At 40.6% G+C, this 20,000-nt stretch overlaps 1 protein-coding gene across 2 annotated transcripts in view; it reads left to right on the top strand.

The window, feature by feature from the left end:
• Window positions 1-20,000, top strand: part of LOC308297064 (uncharacterized protein) — a 26,198-nt gene that overhangs the window by 2,956 nt on the left and 3,242 nt on the right. For both annotated transcript variants that reach the window (XM_080740456.1, XM_080740455.1), the window contains 4 exons: window positions 13,329-13,479; window positions 17,629-17,838; window positions 18,572-19,105; window positions 19,433-19,504. In XM_080740456.1, the coding sequence (XP_080596582.1) occupies window positions 13,344-13,479; window positions 17,629-17,838; window positions 18,572-19,105; window positions 19,433-19,504 (952 nt within the window). In that variant the 5' untranslated portion in view covers window positions 13,329-13,343. The remainder of the gene's footprint in view (window positions 1-13,328; window positions 13,480-17,628; window positions 17,839-18,571; window positions 19,106-19,432; window positions 19,505-20,000) is intronic.

Below are 20,000 nucleotides of genomic sequence, written 5' to 3' on the forward strand. Positions count from 1 at the left end.
ACATACTGTATACAGTGATATGGTTGTCTATCCATCTATAGTACAGGACAGTGTGGTGTACATATACAGTGATATGGTTGTCTATCCATCTATAGTACAGGACAGTGTGGTGTACATATACAGTGATATGGTTGTCTATCCTAACTGCATGGGATCTGTACAGATCTCTACAGAGATCATTGTAGGAGCATAGCTGGGAAACATTCTGTAGCCTCCCTGCTACATGTGAAGTGCGTAGTGTGTCTGAACAAAGCTGCTCTTCCCCCAGATAGACCATAGGAGGACAGGATGGGCCGTGCAGGTCCCAACTGGAAGTTTGGAGTACAGGATGTGACATGTCAATGGTAACCACGGTAACCATGATCTGGAAAGTCTGATAAACTCTGATAAACAAGCTGTGTCCTGGCATGACCCAGAGTCTTGCATGCGAGTCTGTGTGTGTGTGTGTGTGTGTGTGTGTGTGTGTGTGTGTGTGTGTGTGTGTGTGTGTGTGTGTGTGCGTGCGTGCGTGCGTGCGTGCGTGCGTGCGTGCGTGCGTGCGTGCGTGCGTGCGTGCGTGCGTGCGTGCGTGTGCGTGTGCGTGTGGTGTGTGTGTGTGTGTGTGTGTGTGTGTGTGTGTGCGCTACGATGGCAGTCAGTGAGGCCCCTAGCTGCCAACATCATAAGCACACATTGGCCGGGTTTCCCAAAGTGCAGTCGTTCCGCAGTCGTACGAAGGCTTGTCTGAAGACCCGACCCACAGGTTGAGAACCACTGATGTTTTTGACAGCAAATGTTGATTTAGTTTTAGTCATAGTCTTTTGAATAAAATGTCATTTAGTTTTAGTCATAATTTTGTCACCTGAAAAGTTTTAGTTTTAGTCTAATTTTAGTCGACTAAATATCAAGATGTATTTTGGCAGGCCTTGATGGCATCGTAATGACTGATTTTACACTTGGTTGTGTGCTGAAAATAGCCGATCTACAAGCTTGTAGATCTATTTTCAGCACACAACACCTGAGAGCAACCAAACATAAAATGACTCTCTTCTCCACTAGTCCCTCCCTAAAGTTTTAGTCTAGTTTTTATGTTGTTTACGGAATTGTCAATATATTTAGTCTTAGTTTTAGTCATCACAGCTTAGTTTTTATTTCGTTTTTATTTCGTTTTCGTCAGTGAAAATTACGTAGTCGACAAAAACTTTTCGTCATAGTTTTAGTCAACGAAATCAACAATGTTGAGAACCACTGACGTATATATTTTAAAATATAAATCCTCTCTCTCCTCATGCCAGTGTGCCAGTGATCACCCTCCCCTGTGCCAATGTTGGCACTGTTGCCCTGCCCTGGTCTAGATTCTAGCCTATTCACGTTATTCCTGGCCCCGCCCCCGGCTTCCTGTTCATGTCCTGAAAGAGGCGGAGGCTGTAAAAGCTGGCCTGAAAAACATCATTTGGTTTCCTGTTGTCCTTGCATTAAAGTGTCAGTAGTTGGCGCTCTGGGCTCTGAATGTACCTGGGTTGCCATGTCTGCTTATAATAAGCAATTTGTGTCTCTAAAAAAACAGTATAGGCCTAGTTGCTTATTGGGCTTACTTTCTAATATTTTTTGAACCAGTGGTTCCCAATTCTTTTCATATCAAGGACCCCAGATTAACATATTTGTCCAGTCGCAGCCCCACATCTGAAAATATGTGGTGCCAGGGACCTCCACACAGATTTATGTTGTTAAACTTAAAATGTTTCAAAAATATTAAATTTTTATTTCCACCTCAATATTTTTTAAATAGTAAATACACAAGCTCACAATGTGTCACAATGTGACACATTGTGAGCTTGCTGATCTGCTATTTTCAATTGTAAATGTAAAGTAGTATAGCCTTGTTGCTTCTGTTGGGCTTATTTCTTTGGCAAAATCTGGCAACAGACAATTCAGTGTCACTTCCTTATGTGGGAGGAAGTGAAAAGATGTTTTTTGAAGCAGCACACAGAGAAGAACTCTCTAGCGCCCTCTGTAAAAGAAAATGGGAGCCTCCATAGAGAGGGCCAGGAATATGGTGAATACAGTATTATCACAGGGGTGCAGGGGTTGGGTTAGCCTATAATCATTCCACTCCAAACATATTTTGAAATATCAACTTGCTTGATCTTTTTTATGTGCACACACACACACACACACACACACACACACACACACACACACACACACAACCCAGTACAGTAACAGAGGAGTGGATACAGTGCCATTGAGGAGGTTGATCAACCCCTCCAACCCCACCCGTTCAGATCAGCCAACACAGGGATACTGACAGAACCCTCGCTAAAAACCCCAGGACAAAACTCCACTCGTCCTAGACAGTTTGCCCTCGACCTAATGACATGTTACCTTTGCCCTCCTGGCCCCCAAACTGTGGAATAAACTCCCTGTCTCACATAGGGCTCACTCCCTAGCTTCCACCGTGGCCTAAAGACCAGTGTTGTAAAGTAACGAAGTACAAGTACTTTGTTACTGTACTTAAGTACAACATTTGAGAATTTGTACTTTACTTTACTATTTTTTCAACCCTGAACTTTTACTTTTAATCCGTTACATTTAAAAGGAAAAAATCGTACTTTTACTCCACTACATTAAAATTGACACCTCGTTACTCGCTACAAATCGAAAATCTTAATATCATAACAGTCTGTCTCATACTGTATCATCTCTCTGCGCTGCGGTGCGGCACTACATGGAAACTGGTGACCCATCGTGTGCGGTGACTCCAGGGGTCGCTCTCCGAACACGGTGATCATTGTTTGTTTTTGACGCAAATACTGTCACAAATAAATGTACGGTCACCATCTTGTGTGTAACACGGCCCACGGGAGTAGACGGAGCCTCTGGACGGAGCCAGGCGCGATGCACTGCGAGCCACCACTGTACAGAGCAGAGCGGTCACAGTCTCAAAGCTCGCAAAGTTGCTGTAGTTTTGGTGTTACTGTGGACTGTTGGCTGTTTGATTCGCTTGCATCGCGGTCGTGCGCTATTCTGCATCGATGCGTGATGTGATATTATTGGTTATGGCCTTGTTGATATTACGATGATTCGCTAGCTTAGCCACATGCTAACGCTAGTCACCGTGACTTCTTCCTACAGAAGGAAGGAGGATGCTGAGACAAGTTACAAAAAGTCTGGTCTCTCAACTTAAGAACGGACTAACTGAGCTCGAGTTACAAGTGAAAAGGATCAAGCTTTTCTTTGACGATGATGGCTTTACTAGCTAGATTGCAAAAAGTCAGCCAGGAGAATCCACTAAATGAATCATCTGTGATTTACAACTGGTTCCCAAACACTGGGTCGGGACCCATGTGTGGGTCGTGGACACATTTATATGGGTCCCTTCATTTTTGGTTTCCTACATTTCGTTTTTAATTATTTCAAAACATTTACAAAAAACATTCCCTCCCCAAAAAAGCTAAACATTTCATGATTAAAATAAGTAAATTACTTTTCTAATTTCATGAATAAATAAAATACAAAATTATATAAGAAATGATCTTAGAAAACAAATAAGCCTATTTAAGAAGTAGTTAAAATAGCCGATCTACAAGCTCACAGTGCACATTGTCACTGTCTATGCCTGTTTATTAAAGACAAGTCCCTAAATATTAGGATATTCCTATAACTACCGGTATATCTGTAGGCTATATTATTGTAGATTTAATTTTCTTTATTATATCTAGAACAATTGGTGGTACTAGGCAACAAGTCCAATTTTGCTGCATATGTATGATATGTATGAGTAAGTCACTGTTTAACCGAGTTAGAAACGTGCAAATTCGGTAAAACAATGGTCAAAAATTCACGGGGCTGTTTGCATGTCTGTGAAAATATTTTGTGTACTTTTACTTGTACTTGTACTTGTACTTTTTACTTTTACTTTTATACTTAAGTACATTTTAACAATATGTACTTTTGATACTTAAGTACATTTTTTGAGAGCTACTTTCATACTTTTACTTAAGTAATAATATTATCGGTGACTTTTACTTTTACTTGATTAACTTTCAAGTGGAATATCTGTACTTTTACTTAAGTATGGGTTTCCAGTACTTTATACAACACTGCTAAAGACTCACCTCTTTTCTCTATTGTTTAGGTTTTTAGATGTTTTTAGAAGATTAGGTGCGTGGTCTTCCTATGTTATTATTTTTTTCTATATTAATATTCCTTGATATGCATTTGTTGTATTGTTGTTGATGTACTGACATTATCTTGCTTATTATATTGATGTATGATTGATGATTACCTGCTTATTGTAAATGGCTTTGAATTAAAAGTGTCTGCTAAATGCCTAAACTGTACTGTAAAGTGTAGCTTGTGGTGCTTCATGAGAGCATAGAGTGGTGACATCTGGATGCACGCTGGAACTATCTGGGCTCTGCTTGCTCTTTTGATAACAGGGAGTGTTTGCCTAGGGTCTCCACTAGACAGGTTGCTGTGAGTGCATGAGAACTCACACTGACTTACACTGAGGGACTATATAGTACATGGATCTCCATATACGGATACCAGGGGTCTCCATATATGGGTAACTGGTCCGATATACATCACTGGCCAGATGGCCAAGAATTGGCGCGACCTCTCCGTTTAGGGCGAGGTCGCATGTAACCCTGAGGTGTCTTACTAGTGTTGTCCTAATTCCCAGTGATGTTCCATGGCCAGACAGCAGTACAACATAAGATTGTGCTTGTGATGTTCATATGATAGCAGAATGGAGATCTCTGTATCTCTCAGTCCTTGTCCCCTTTTATGGGCATGTTGGTTGGATCGGTGGTTCTACTGATTTTTGTATGTATTTATTTTGTACAACTGTACATCATGCAAGTGCAGTGACAGCAGGGGAAATAGCTAAGAGTGTAGGCAAAGATCTGAGCTATCCGTGTGTGAAAGCTGGTGTCTGTAGAACCAACCATGTGATGTGAGACCCTGTCATGCAATTCGGGCCTCAGCTTCAATTAGTAGTTGGGATACTATGCTCATAATAGTCCAGTACCTGGCCTATAGACCCGTTGGCTACTTGGTGCAGGGGAGTTTCTCACCTGAACTGAGTCAGTGGGTCCCTAGACATGACAAATCACAGAGGTGCTCGTCCGCCATAGTGGCACGAATGGCGCAATGGCCAAATCAAATATGGCCACCATTGGCTATGATGAAAATCCAACTTTTCAGTTTCTGGGTGTATATGCACATGTAATACCTCCATTGGACTAATTGATGTGTGGGGAATTCATTTCTCATATTGTTTTGACCATTTTGGGTGATTTGGACGTTGAAATGTCATGGTCATGGTCATGTTGCTATTCCGAAGACTGTGGCCATAACTTGGCCATTGTTAGGAGTAAAACATAAAACAAAAAACGGTGCAATAGGTCTAAATCAGGGGTTTTCAATGTTTTCAGGCCAAGGACCCCTTAACTGAGAGAGAGATGAAGCAGGGACCCCCTCTACATATTATATAAATGCCTTATGCAGATTTTCAGTGACTTGGTCTGCTCTTTTTGACCTCTACACCAAACCTCTTTGCTGAAAATGCGAGGTGTTGAGAGCTTGTAGATCTGCTATTTTAAAGTTCTCCTCACAATAGGGATGTGAGGGTTCAAAGTTTTTGATTGAAAATAATTATCCTTTCACACAAGGATTTGGTACCCCCCCTGTAGTAACTCTGAGGACCCCCTAGGGGTCCCGGACCCCCTGTTGAAGACCCATGGTCTAAATCAACTAATGCTGACACGTATAATTTATTTATGATATTGTTTTGACCATTAAGGATCATCTTGTCAATGCAATTTTTCAAAAAAAAACAAAAAAAAACAAAAAAAAAACGATTTTGTTATTTACTAGCACTTCTATTGTATTTGTCATAATGGTTTGTTTTGTTTATAACAAAATACACACTAGTGAGATATACAACAAGTATCAACATCCCCCTTTAACTTTAAAGGTGGGTTTTAAATGGATTTTAAATGAGTAAATAAGACTACCTTGCAGCTTGCAGCTGAAAAATGGAACGATGTGTACGACAAAGAAAATGTGGATACAGCATATGACAATTTCCTAAATATTTTCTTGTTATTATATGAGAAAAATTGTCCAATCCTAGAATATAAAAAAAACTCCAAAGCACTCAAACCATGGATGACAAACGGATTGTTGAATGCGTGCAGAAAAAAGAACAAATTATACAGAGATTTTATCAAATGTAGAACACTAGATAAAGAAACTAAATATAAAGCCTATAAAACAAATTAATGGTTATAATTAGAAGATGTAAAAAAGATTACTATAACAAATTATTAGAAAAAAATAAAGATAACATAAAGGGAACTTGGAACATATTGAATAAAATAATTAGAAAAGGAACTAACTCGAGCAACACTAATAGTTTTATTGAAAAGGGCAAATCAATAACAAAAATGAATGAAATTGTGGAGGGGTTCAACAATTTCTTTGTAAATGTCGGGCCAAACTTGGCTAAACAGATTCACCCGGTTACAGCCGGCAGCGGTCCTCCTATCGTTGTTGAAAGAAACCCATCCACTATCTTTTTCTACAGCACAAACAAAAAGGAAATTACTGACATTGTCCAAAAGTTCAAAAATAAAACATCAACTGATGGAAATGGTATAAACATGACACTCCTAAAAAAGGTTATTACTGAAGTGGCTGACCCAATAACATATATCTGCAATCTGTCACTAAAAACGGGCATCTTTCCCAAACAGATGAAAATGGCAAAGGTAATCCCAGTTTATAAATCTGGAGACAAACATCTCTTTACAAATTACCGGCCTATCTCACTGCTATCACAGTTTTCAAAAATTCTGGAAAAAATTGTTTCTACAAGACTAGACAGCTTTATTGAAAAACATAACATATTATCTGACAGTCAATATGGTTTTAGAACTGGACGTTCTACTAACATGGCATTGATGGAGCTTGCTGAAAAACTGACATCATCAATTGGAAATAAAGAATATGCAATAGGTATCTTTCTTGACCTGAAAAAGGCCTTTGACACAATTCACTTTGATATTCTCCTGGAAAAAATGGAAAGATATGGAATTAGAGGCGTTGGGCTTAATTGGATAAAAAGCTACATTGAAAATAGACAGCAATATGTTCAAATTGATGAATATAAGTCAGCATGCTCCAACATCACCTGTGGGGTACCGCAAGGATCAATATTAGGTCCTAAACTATTCATATTATACATAAATGATATTTGTAAGGTATCAAGCATTCTGAACTGTGTGGTTTTTGCCGACGACACAAACATCCTTTGTGCGGGGGAAAACATTAAACAACTACTGGATGTGGTCTCAGCTGAACTCTACAAACTAAAGCAGTGGTTTGCCTTAAATAAGTTATCTCTGAACCTAAAAAAAACCAAATTCATGATTTTTGGAAATAAAATCATTCCACCAAACACTCCAATTGAACTAAAAATTGACGGTATTCAATTGGAAAGAGTTTACGAAAATATGTTCTTGGGAGTAGTAATAGATCATCAATTAAATTGGAAATCCCATATACAGTATGTGCGGGCAAAAGTGGCAAGGAACGTTGGTGTCTTAGGGAAAACAAGGGACATACTTAATTATACGTCTCTGTTAACCCTGTACAATGCGCTCATACTGCCTTATCTGTCCTACTGCCTGGAAGTGTGGGGAAACACATACAGTAGTAATATTCATCCTTTATTTATATTACAAAAAAGGGCCATAAGAATAGTACATAAAGTGGGGTTTTATGAACACACAAATAATCTATTTTTGAGGTCTTGTACATTGAAACTTCCCGACCTAGTAGAGTTCAAAACTGCTCAAATGATGTTCAAAGCAAGAAATAAACTGCTTCCAGCTAACATTCTTAACATGTTTAGTGATAGAGGAGGTGGCTACGAACTAAGGTGGGAACTCAATTTTAAACAAGGATCTGTTCAGACCACCAAAAAAAGTATGTGCATTTCTATTTGTGGAGTAAAGATTTGGAATAGTTTGACAGAAGAGATCAAACACAGTAAGAACATTTCACAATTTAAAAAAATACTCAAATTAAATATCCTGGCCAAATACAGCATTTCATAGTCTCATTATCATTATCACTTATTCGTACTTGTTAGTATTATTATTTCTATTATTATCTCTTACAATTACTTTGTAACATATCTCTGTTTCTTGAACTGTTATTATAATTGGAATGTATCAAGTCTATTTCCTTATACATTTTGTTTTTAGTTTTTAAATATTTTTTTCTCTTTTTTCTTCTTTCTTTTCTTTCTTCTTTTCTTTCTCTTTTTTTTGGAAAAAAAAATAATAATAATCTGAACACTTATAATTAATCAATGACTTAATTCATGAACATGTAGGATAGGCATTCACAAGCTTTCAGCTTCTGCCTATTCCTTTTGATCACCTGTAATAATGATTAAATGAATGTATGACCTGTATGAATATATGATGATCAAATAAACTAAACTAAACAAAAAAAAACAAAAAAACAAAAACAAAAAAAAACTATTTATGAATAAAAGTGACAAATAAAATCACAACAAAATCACACACAAAATGAAATAACAATTTCCCTCAAAGTGCACCATATTGTGATTGTGTGCATGCAAGTTAGTATGATGTGTTTTTACAGGATGGATTTGTCATTGTTCCATAGCAAAATATGATGCACAGAACTCCATCAGCAAGGCAGTCATATCGTCGAGTGTCTCGCTTCAGACATGGCAGGAGGGGCAGGTCAAAGTTCTCCCTCCATCAATCAGTGCTTGACATTAACTTTTTGAAGCACTTGTCCTTTGGACAAGTACATTTCCTATTCACTTGTCCTGCCACAAAAGTCACTTGTCCGGATACTAATTTTAAATGTCTTTCTTAAATGCATGCATAGGAGTCAGATATTGAAATAGAATGAATAACAAAAGGACTCCTAACGACCCCCCTTGCTCCCTCCACCCTCCACTCCATATATGGGCAGTCCATAGTCTGCATCAAAGCTGTGAGGAGCGTCACAGACACAATTAAACCAAGAGCCACTTGTCCAACGGACAAGTACATTTTTTATTAACTTGTCCCGGACAACAGGACCCTTGGCTGTTGCAAGTAGGCGGCAAGAAATGTTGGTCTCAGCAGTTGTACTTCTCTGCTACCAATGCTGTGTCTTGTTCTATCAAGGTCTTTGCCTCTTCAAAGTTGTATAGATATTGTACTCAGTCAGAAGCCATAACTGCATGTTTAATCCTCACCTGGCCCATGCAGTCATCTCATCTCCTGTCTCCAAGATGACAGGAGATGGAGGAGGAGGGCCAAAGTGGTGACCCCAGATGGCAGCAGTGAGGTGTTTGACATCCGAGCTGGTGTAATGCAAGGAGACACCCTAGCCCCCTACCTCTTCATCATAGTTCTAGATTATGCGCTCAGGAAAGCCATAGGTGGACGAGAACAAGAGCTTGGCTTCACGCTAACACCAAGGAGGTCAAGGCGGCATCCCGCAGTAGTTCTGACAGACCTGGACTATGCGGACGACATCAGCCTGCTCTCCGACAGCATGGAACAAGCACAAGAACTCCTGAACAGGGTGTAGATAGAATGTGCCAAAGTTGGTCTCAGGCTAAATGCTAAGAAAACTGAGGTTATCACCTATAACCTACCTGATCACTCACCTCTGACAACAACAGAAGGAGCTGTGTTGAAGGAAGTCAAGGACTTCAAGTACCTGGGCGCATGGGTCGACTCAACTGAGAAAGACCTTAAAGTAAGGAAGGCACTCGCTTGGAGGGCCCTGAACGGCATGAACAGTGTATGGAACTCTAGCCTCCCCCGCCAAATCAAACTTAGCTTCTTCTTTGCAACAGTGGAGTCTGTTCTCCTCTATGGCAGTGAATGCTGGACCCTGAAGCCAACCCTGCAGAAGTCTCTAGATGGGTGCTACACTAGAATGTTGCGTGCAGTACTCAACATCAACAGGAGTGCACATGTTACCAACAGGAGCCTGTATGAGGGAATACCAAGGGTAAGCGAGAAAATTGCCACCAGAAGAATGAGACTAGCAGGACACTGCCAAAGACACCAGGAGCTTCCAGCCAGCAAATTGGTACTGTGGGAGCCAACACATGGGCACCGGTCGCGAGGACGTCCCACAAAAACATACGTGGACGTACTCAAGGAAGACGTAGGGACACAGAACACCAATGAGCTGGCCAGATGTATGGAGAACCGAGATGACTGGAAACAACGATGGAGGGCTCGTCTGAGGACGACCTAGATAGAAGATGAGAGACTGCTTGATGCAGTGGAAGATGTGTTGCTTCTCACCAGTGCCATACTTCTACCAGATCTCCTTCATCCCCTGTGCTTAGCAATATGTGTAGTATAGCCGTACAAAGAGTCAGTACATGCACCATGTGTCAGTCTCTTCAATCCTATTCAAGTAGGGTTAGGGGTTCAGAGTCTTGTCCAAGGACACTTAAACACATAACCAGGAGGAGCCAGGAATCAAACCTGGAACCTTCAGATTACAAGGCAGCCAGCCGCTCTACCTACTGATCCACTGTCACCCTGACAATGATGGTAGCCTTGCCACAGCCTTGATTGGGCACCATATTCCAAACACAAAGCTGGAGAGCTGTTTGTTCTACTCAGATGCCCAGGTTTGTAAAGTTGCTGAGAGATGGGTGTGTCTCTGATGATGAGGGGCTCCCTGAAAAAGTGACTGGTGGTGAAGAGATCCCAGACCTCTTGAACTAGATTGAGGAGGCTGACACCAAGCTGGTGGTACAACTGGCCCCATTATAACTAAACCAATCCATAACCCTAACCTATTGGATGGAATAATGGGCCGTCAGGATTATGAGCGGACCGCATAGAGTTGTCATAGTCTCCTTCGCATTATTTCTATACTACACCTCATACTTCCAAGCACAGGGGATGAAGGAGATCTGGCAGCAGTATGGCACTGGTGAGAAGCAGCACATGCTTCCACTGCATCAAGCAGTCTTTCATCTTGGAGCACCACCAGCCTAGACAGTGATCAAGGCACATACTGTATGCCTTGGAGACTTGAGATGACTGCATGGGCCAGGTGGGGACTAAACATGCATTTCTGACTGAGTACAATATCTAACAAACTTTGAAGAGGCAAAGGACCTTGACAGAACAAGACAGCATTGGTAGCAGAGAAGTACAACTGCTGAGACCAACAAGGAACATTTCTAGTGCATTTCTTGCCACCTGCTTGCAACAGCCAAGGAACCAGAGGAAAGACTAGAACAAATGGAACATAGATGGATGGAAGGAACATGACTTTAGTGCACTCCTGCCATGTCTGAAGCATGACACTCGACGATATGGCTGCCGTGCTGGTGGAGTTCTGTGCATCATATTTTGGCAAATCCGTCCTGCAAAAACATGTCACCTTAACTTGCATGAACGCAATCACACTATGGTGCACTTCGAGGGAAATTGATTTTTTTCCCCCTACTTTACTCTTAAATAGCCGTATTTGCTCATTTCAACACCCATTTAAAATGGGTGTTGAAGGGGGGATGTTAATACTTTTCTCACTAGTATGTCTTTTGTTGCGACCATAGGTTGCATTTACTACCAAAACCTCCACGGGCTGTCTGTGCGTCAGTCAGTCAGTGAGTCACACTTTTGCCCTGCTCATATCTCCACAACCGTTGCCCCCATCCATGCCAAATTTTGCACACACACTCCTTGACTGCCAAACTACAACCTCCAAGGACCCCCGGAGCCCCAGGGACCCCCAGGTCCCTGGGGGACCCCCAGATGTAAAAAATGACCAAATGTGCTCACACGTCACACATCACACTTTTTCCCTGCTTATATCTCCGCACCCGTTGACCCGATCCATGCCAGATTTTACACACACACTCCTTGCCTGCCAAACTACAACCTCCAAGGACCCCCGGAGCCCCAGGGACCCCCAGGTCCCTGGGGGACCCCCAGTTGTAAAAAATGACCAAATGTGCAAAAATGACCAAATGACCACCCCAACGGGGCTGCTCACAGGGAATTCCCGGGGACCACCGACTCCTGGTGCTCCAGAACGGATGCAAAAGTGGTGGCGCCCCCAGTGGAGGACCCCCTGCCACTGCAGCGCACATAAAATGCTGTAACTCGGGCTAGGAGCGTCCGGGAGAGCCGCGGCCGGTACCTATTCGTCCGCCAAGGCAACGCGGAGACCCCACCCCTCATTTCTCACATGGCCCTATTGTAGCGCCACCTTCAGGCCGATTTTTAAAACACATTTTTGGACACTGCTCCTACAGTTTTTGCCCTAAAATCACGAATATCACTACACAGCATGTCTACACTCATGTCATCAACATGGATCAGGAAGATTTGGGAAAAACAAATGTTTGCCCTATTTGTGGAGATAAGCCACCTACGGTCGCTTATCTCCCGATTAGGGAGTCTTACTGGTTATAAACAAAACAAACCATTATGAAAAATAAGTGCTGGTAAATGACACAATCATTTTTGAAAAATGACATTGACATTTCAAGACAAGATGATCCTTAATGGTCAAAACAATATCAGAAATGAATTATACGTGTCAGCATTAGTTGATTTAGACCTATTGCACCGTTCTTTTTTTTACTCCTATTTACTCCTAGTTATGGCCACAGTTTATGGACCTTTCAAGGTCCAAATCACCCAAAATGGTCAAAACAACATCAGAAAAGTATTCCCCACACCCCAAATAGTCCAAATGGAGGTGCATATACACCCAGAAACTGAAAAGTTGGATTTTCATCATAGCCGATGGTGGCCATATTTGATTTGGCCATTGCGCTATTCGTGCCACTATGGCGGACAAGCACCTCTGTGATTTTCATGTCTAGGGACCCACTGAATCCATTCAGGTGAGAAGCTCCCCTAACACCAAGTTTTAGGGGGGACTGTACTGGATTATAAAGGTGTCTACTGTCTAGTGTCTGGACAAAAAAAAACATTTTAAATTGGCCATAATTAACTTGTGGGATGTCTTATTGTTATAGGTTTTCAAGGGGAGTGCATTCCAACCATTAGTTCTGAGAAAAATATAAAAATAAATCCTGGCCTTTCAAAATGTTTACACCTGTACCTTTCAGGGGACCTGTCGATCAAATTGTGGTGACCGTAAATGTCACTTATTTATCTTCGTTGAGTGGTATGTTTTGATTTTTGAGAATCTTAGAAGTTCTAATAAAGAAATCACATTTCTTTGCCCCTGAACAAACCAATCAATGTCTGGACATCCAATAAATACAAGGTGTTATGCTTGTTGTCTTACAGAGCCTGGGCGTCACCATGAAGGCAGCTTTGCTCCTTCTCCTGTTCTGTGTGGTTGAGGCAGATGACCTCTACAGGACAGTCCATGCACTGCAGGACCGACTGAGCCTCATGGAAGAACAGCTGAAGAGCAGCCAGGGAGGACAAGATGCAGGTTAGGATGTTCACCTTTCATAAAGAACAAGATGCAGGTTAGGATGTTCACCTTTCATAAAGAACAAGATGCAGGTTAGGATGTCACCTTTCATAAAGAACAAGATGCAGGTTAGGATGTTCACCTTTCATAAAGAACAAGATGCAGGTTAGAATGTTCACCTTTCATAAAGAACAAGATGCAGGTTAGGATGTTCACCTTTCATAAAGAACAAGATGCAGGTTAGGATGTTCATCTTTCATAAAGAACAAGATGCAGGTTAGGATGTTCATCTTTCATAAAGAACAAGATGCAGGTTAGGATGTTCACCTTTCATAAAGAACAAGATGCAGGTTAGGATGTTCACCTTTCATAAAGAACAAGATGCAGGTTAGGATGTTCACCTTTCATAAAGAACAAGATGCAGGTTAGGATGTCACCTTTCATAAAGAACAAGATGCAGGTTAGGATGTTCACCTTTCATAAAGAACAAGATGCAGGTTAGAATGTTCACCTTTCATAAAGAACAAGATGCAGGTTAGGATGTTCACCTTTCATAAAGAACAAGATGCAGGTTAGGATGTTCACCTTTCATAAAGAACAAGATGCAGGTTAGGATGTTCACCTTTCATAAAGAACAAGATGCAGGTTAGGATGTTCACCTTTCATAAAGAACAAGATGCAGGTTAGGATGTCACCTTTCATAAAGAACAAGATGCAGGTTAGGATGTTCACCTTTCATAAAGAACAAGATGCAGGTTAGGATGTTCATCTTTCATAAAGAACAAGATGCAGGTTAGGATGTTCACCTTTCATAAAGAACAAGATGCAGGTTAGGATGTTCACCTTTCATAAAGAACAAGATGCAGGTTAGGATGTTCACCTTTCATAAAGAACAAGATGCAGGTTAGGATGTCACCTTTCATAAAGAACAAGATGCAGGTTAGGATGTTCACCTTTCATAAAGAACAAGATGCAGGTTAGAATGTTCACCTTTCATAAAGAACAAGATGCAGGTTAGGATGTTCACCTTTCATAAAGAACAAGATGCAGGTTAGGATGTTCACCTTTCATAAAGAACAAGATGCAGGTTAGGATGTCACCTTTCATAAAGAACAAGATGCAGGTTAGAATGTTCACCTTTCATAAAGAACAAGATGCAGGTTAGGATGTTCACCTTTCATAAAGAACAAGATGCAGGTTAGGATGTTCACCTTTCAACCATAAAGAACAAGATGCAGGTTAGGATGTTCACCTTTCATAAAGAACAAGATGCAGGTTAGGATGTCACCTTTCATAAAGAACAAGATGCAGGTTAGGATGTTCACCTTTCATAAAGAACAAGATGCAGGTTAGGATGTTCACCTTTCAACCATAAAGAACAAGATGCAGGTTAGGATGTTCACCTTTCAACCATAAAGAACAAGATGCAGGTTAGGATGTTCACCTTTCAACCATAAAGAACAAGATGCAGGTTAGAATGTTCACCTTTCATAAAGAACACGATGCAGGTTAGAATGTTCACCTTTCAACCATGAAGAACAAGATGCAGGTTAGAATGTTCACCTTTCATAAAGAACAAGATGCAGGTTAGGATGTTCATCTTTCATAAAGAACAAGATGCAGGTTAGGATGTTCACCTTTCATAAAGAACAAGATGCAGGTTAGGATGTTCACCTTTCATAAAGAACAAGATGCAGGTTAGGATGCTCATCTTTCATAAAGAACAAGATGCAGGTTAGGATGTTCACCTTTCATAAAGAACAAGATGCAGGTTAGGATGTTCATCTTTCATAAAGAACAAGATGCAGGTTAGGATGTTCACCTTTCATAAAGAACAAGATGCAGGTTAGGATGTTCACCTTTCATAAAGAACAAGATGCAGGTTAGGATGTTCATCTTTCATAAAGAACAAGATGCAGGTTAGGATGTTCACCTTTCATAAAGAACAAGATGCAGGTTAGGATGTTCATCTTTCATAAAGAACAAGATGCAGGTTAGGATGTTCATCTTTCATAAAGAACAAGATGCAGGTTAGGATGTTCACCTTTCATAAAGAACAAGATGCAGGTTAGGATGTTCACCTTTCATAAAGAACAAGATGCAGGTTAGGATGTTCACCTTTCATAAAGAACAAGATGCAGGTTAGGATGTCACCTTTCATAAAGAACAAGATGCAGGTTAGGATGTTCACCTTTCATAAAGAACAAGATGCAGGTTAGAATGTTCACCTTTCATAAAGAACAAGATGCAGGTTAGGATGTTCACCTTTCATAAAGAACAAGATGCAGGTTAGGATGTTCACCTTTCATAAAGAACAAGATGCAGGTTAGGATGTTCACCTTTCATAAAGAACAAGATGCAGGTTAGGATGTCACCTTTCATAAAGAACAAGATGCAGGTTAGGATGTTCACCTTTCATAAAGAACAAGATGCAGGTTAGGATGTTCATCTTTCATAAAGAACAAGATGCAGGTTAGGATGTTCACCTTTCATAAAGAACAAGATGCAGGTTAGGATGTTCACCTTTCATAAAGAACAAGATGCAGGTTAGGATGTTCACCTTTCATAAAGAACAAGATGCAGGTTAGGATGTCACCTTTCATAAAGAACAAGATGCAGGTTAGGATGTTCACCTTTCATAAAGAACAAGATGCAGGTTAGAATGTTCACCTTTCATAAAGAACAAGATGCAGGTTAGGATGTTCACCTTTCATAAAGAACAAGATGCAGGTTAGGATGTTCACCTTTCATAAAGAACAAGATGCAGGTTAGGATGTCACCTTTCATAAAGAACAAGATGCAGGTTAGAATGTTCACCTTTCATAAAGAACAAGATGCAGGTTAGGATGTTCACCTTTCATAAAGAACAAGATGCAGGTTAGGATGTTCACCTTTCAACCATAAAGAACAAGATGCAGGTTAGGATGTTCACCTTTCATAAAGAACAAGATGCAGGTTAGGATGTCACCTTTCATAAAGAACAAGATGCAGGTTAGGATGTTCACCTTTCATAAAGAACAAGATGCAGGTTAGGATGTTCACCTTTCAACCATAAAGAACAAGATGCAGGTTAGGATGTTCACCTTTCAACCATAAAGAACAAGATGCAGGTTAGGATGTTCACCTTTCAACCATAAAGAACAAGATGCAGGTTAGAATGTTCACCTTTCATAAAGAACACGATGCAGGTTAGAATGTTCACCTTTCAACCATGAAGAACAAGATGCAGGTTAGAATGTTCACCTTTCATAAAGAACAAGATGCAGGTTAGGATGTTCATCTTTCATAAAGAACAAGATGCAGGTTAGGATGTTCACCTTTCATAAAGAACAAGATGCAGGTTAGGATGTTCACCTTTCATAAAGAACAAGATGCAGGTTAGGATGTTCATCTTTCATAAAGAACAAGATGCAGGTTAGGATGTTCACCTTTCATAAAGAACAAGATGCAGGTTAGGATGTTCATCTTTCATAAAGAACAAGATGCAGGTTAGGATGTTCACCTTTCATAAAGAACAAGATGCAGGTTAGGATGTTCACCTTTCATAAAGAACAAGATGCAGGTTAGGATGTTCATCTTTCATAAAGAACAAGATGCAGGTTAGGATGTTCACCTTTCATAAAGAACAAGATGCAGGTTAGGATGTTCATCTTTCATAAAGAACAAGATGCAGGTTAGGATGTTCACCTTTCATAAAGAACAAGATGCAGGTTAGGATGGTCACCTTTCAACCATGAGTGAAACTTTTCTATATTTAGATATTTGATATGCATTTGATTAGATTCGCCATGTTTTTTCAATTACTTTTTGCATTTGTATATTTTGGGGATGAAATAAAATAAATGAAAAAAGTGAAGGTAAAACACAGCCCCCGCACCAGAAGCAGAGAACTTGAATACAAGACTTTTAACCCATTCAGGCAGGGAACACATTTTGCTGTTTGGGAGGGGCTTACAGTACATGTACAGTATGTAGCAACATATTTGTTTTGTAGGCTAATTTCTGATTTAGCCCTATTCTATAGGTTAGGCCTAAATGAGTATTTCTACATGTCGGTATTAATACTTTTTACTAAAACATGTAGGCTACTAAGTAATTTTTCCACCACCGAATTTCACATATCAGTTCTCTTTGATTTCTTTTTTTTTTTTTCATTTTTTTTTTCAGATATGGCTTCCAGATTATCTGCGAGTGAAACCAAGATGGAAGAGCTCCAGACAAGACTGTCTGCCAGTGAAACCAGGCTGAGTGAGAGTGAAACCAGACTGTCTGCCAGTGAAACCAAGATGGAAGAGCTCCAGACCAGGCTGTCTGCCAGTGAAACCAGGCTGAGTGAGAGTGAAAAACAAGTAGAAGAACTCCAACGACACAAATTAGGTATTGAGAATATTCAGAGAATATATGAGAATAACACACCAACAGTCTAAAATGTCTGAAGTGATGCTCTCAACAACGGTAGTCCTCAGATACACATAGAAAGTGTGAAAGTGAACACATTTGAAAGTCCTAAAATAAGTTAATTTTAATGACAAATATTTCAACATTGTTTGATTGGCAGGACATTGTTATAGTAGTTAGGGAAAGTTAGCCGAGTCTTTGGCCAATCTGGGAACTTAATGCTTACCAATGGCTTTCTTCACAATGTGTTCATAAAGGTGTCTACTATCACCTCTGTATAAATGTGTTCATAAAGGTGTCTACTATCACCTCTGTATAAATGTGTTCATAAAGGTATCTACTATCACCTCTGTATAAATGTGTTCATAAAGGTATCTACTATCACCTCTGTATAAATGTGTTCATAAAGGTGTCTACTATCACCTCTGTATAAATGTGTTCATAAAGGTGTCTACTATCACCTCTGTATAAATGTGTTCATAAAGGTGTCTACTATCACCTCTGTATAAATGTGTTCATAAAGGTGTCTACTATCACCTCTGTATAAATGTGTTCATAAAGGTGTCTACTATCACCTCTGTATAAATGTGTTCATAAAGGTGTCTACTATCACCTCTGTATAAATGTGTTCATAAAGGTGTCTACTATCACCTCTGAACTTTGTCAAACCCAATTACCATATGATTTCATATGAATGTTCTATTGATTTCAGACCACCTTGCTCAGCTGTCAACTGCACGGTCCCAAGTGGCCACCATACAGACCCAAGTGGCCACCGTACAGACCTTAGTGGCCACCGTACAGACCCAAGTTTCCACCGTACAGACCCAAGTTGCCACTGTACAAACCCAAGTGGCCACCGCACGGTCCCAAGTGGCCACCATACAGACCCAAGTGGCCACTGTACAGACCCAAATGACCACCGTACAGACCCAAGTGTCCACCGCAAGGTCCCAAGTGGCCACCATACAGACCCAAGTGGCCACTGTACAGACCCAAATGACCACCGTACAGACCCAAGTGTCCACCGCACGGTCCCAAGTGGCCACCATACAGACCCAAGTGGCCACTGTACAGACCCAAATGACCACCGTACAGACCCAAGTGTCCACCGCACGGTCCCAAGTGGCCACAATACAGACCCAAGTGGCCACTGTACAGACCCAAATGACCACCGTACAGACCCAAGTGTCCACCACACGGTCCCAAGTGGCCACCATACAGACCCAAGTACAGGAACTGAGGGGTAAGTACTGTGTTATTAGTACAAAGTACTATATACACATGTTGTTGAAATGTTGTGTTTCAGTATAGTGTGATGCTATCAGTCTTAATGCTAATGTTGTGTTTCAGTATAGTGTGATGCTATCAGTCTTAATGCTAATGTTGTGTTTCAGTATAGTGTGATGCTATCAGTCTTAATGCTAATGTTGTGTTTCAGTATAGTGTGATGCTATCAGTCTTAATGCTAATGTTGTGTTTCAGTATAGTGTGATGCTATCAGTCTTAATGCTAATGTTGTGTTTCAGTATAGTGTGATGCTATCAGTCTTAATGCTAATGTTGTGTTTCAGGCCTCCAGGCTCAGATGTCCAGAGTAGAAACCAGGCTGACTGCTGCTGAGGGCAAAGTGCAGCAACTGTTGAGTAAGTATTTTTAACTCATTCTGTGCCTATCCCGAACATGTTCGGGATATTTTCAGTCCAATACAATTTTTTTTTTATTAATTGACTTACCCTGGCTCGTCCTACGCTAGCCAGCTAGCCATTTTACATGGTCCGACGATATATTCCATTAAAAATGGTTTAAAATACATTTATGAGACCCCCAATGTTCACCAAATGTTCAGCGCCGCTTCCGGAACGTAGTCCAGTGTGCCTATCCCGAACATGTTCGGGATATTTAATGAAATGAATAAAATGATCCGAGGCCTTCTGAAGCCTGGGCCTAAATGTAAAATCCAGTGGTCCAAATCCTGGGGAAGCCATGCCGGCCGTGAGCCGCGAACGTAGCCGCGAATCGCCGCCGAATCCAATGAAAAACCACATCTTTGGAGGCCCATATCTCTGGATTGTGTTTTTAGGGATGCGCGCCGAGGTTTATTTACGGCGAAATCGCCTAAAAATGATCTTTAAAATGACT

This window comes from Nannobrachium achirus (genome assembly GCF_963921795.1).
Source record: "Nannobrachium achirus genome assembly, chromosome: 13".
In the NCBI taxonomy this organism is placed as follows: Eukaryota; Metazoa; Chordata; class Actinopteri; order Myctophiformes; family Myctophidae; genus Nannobrachium; species Nannobrachium achirus.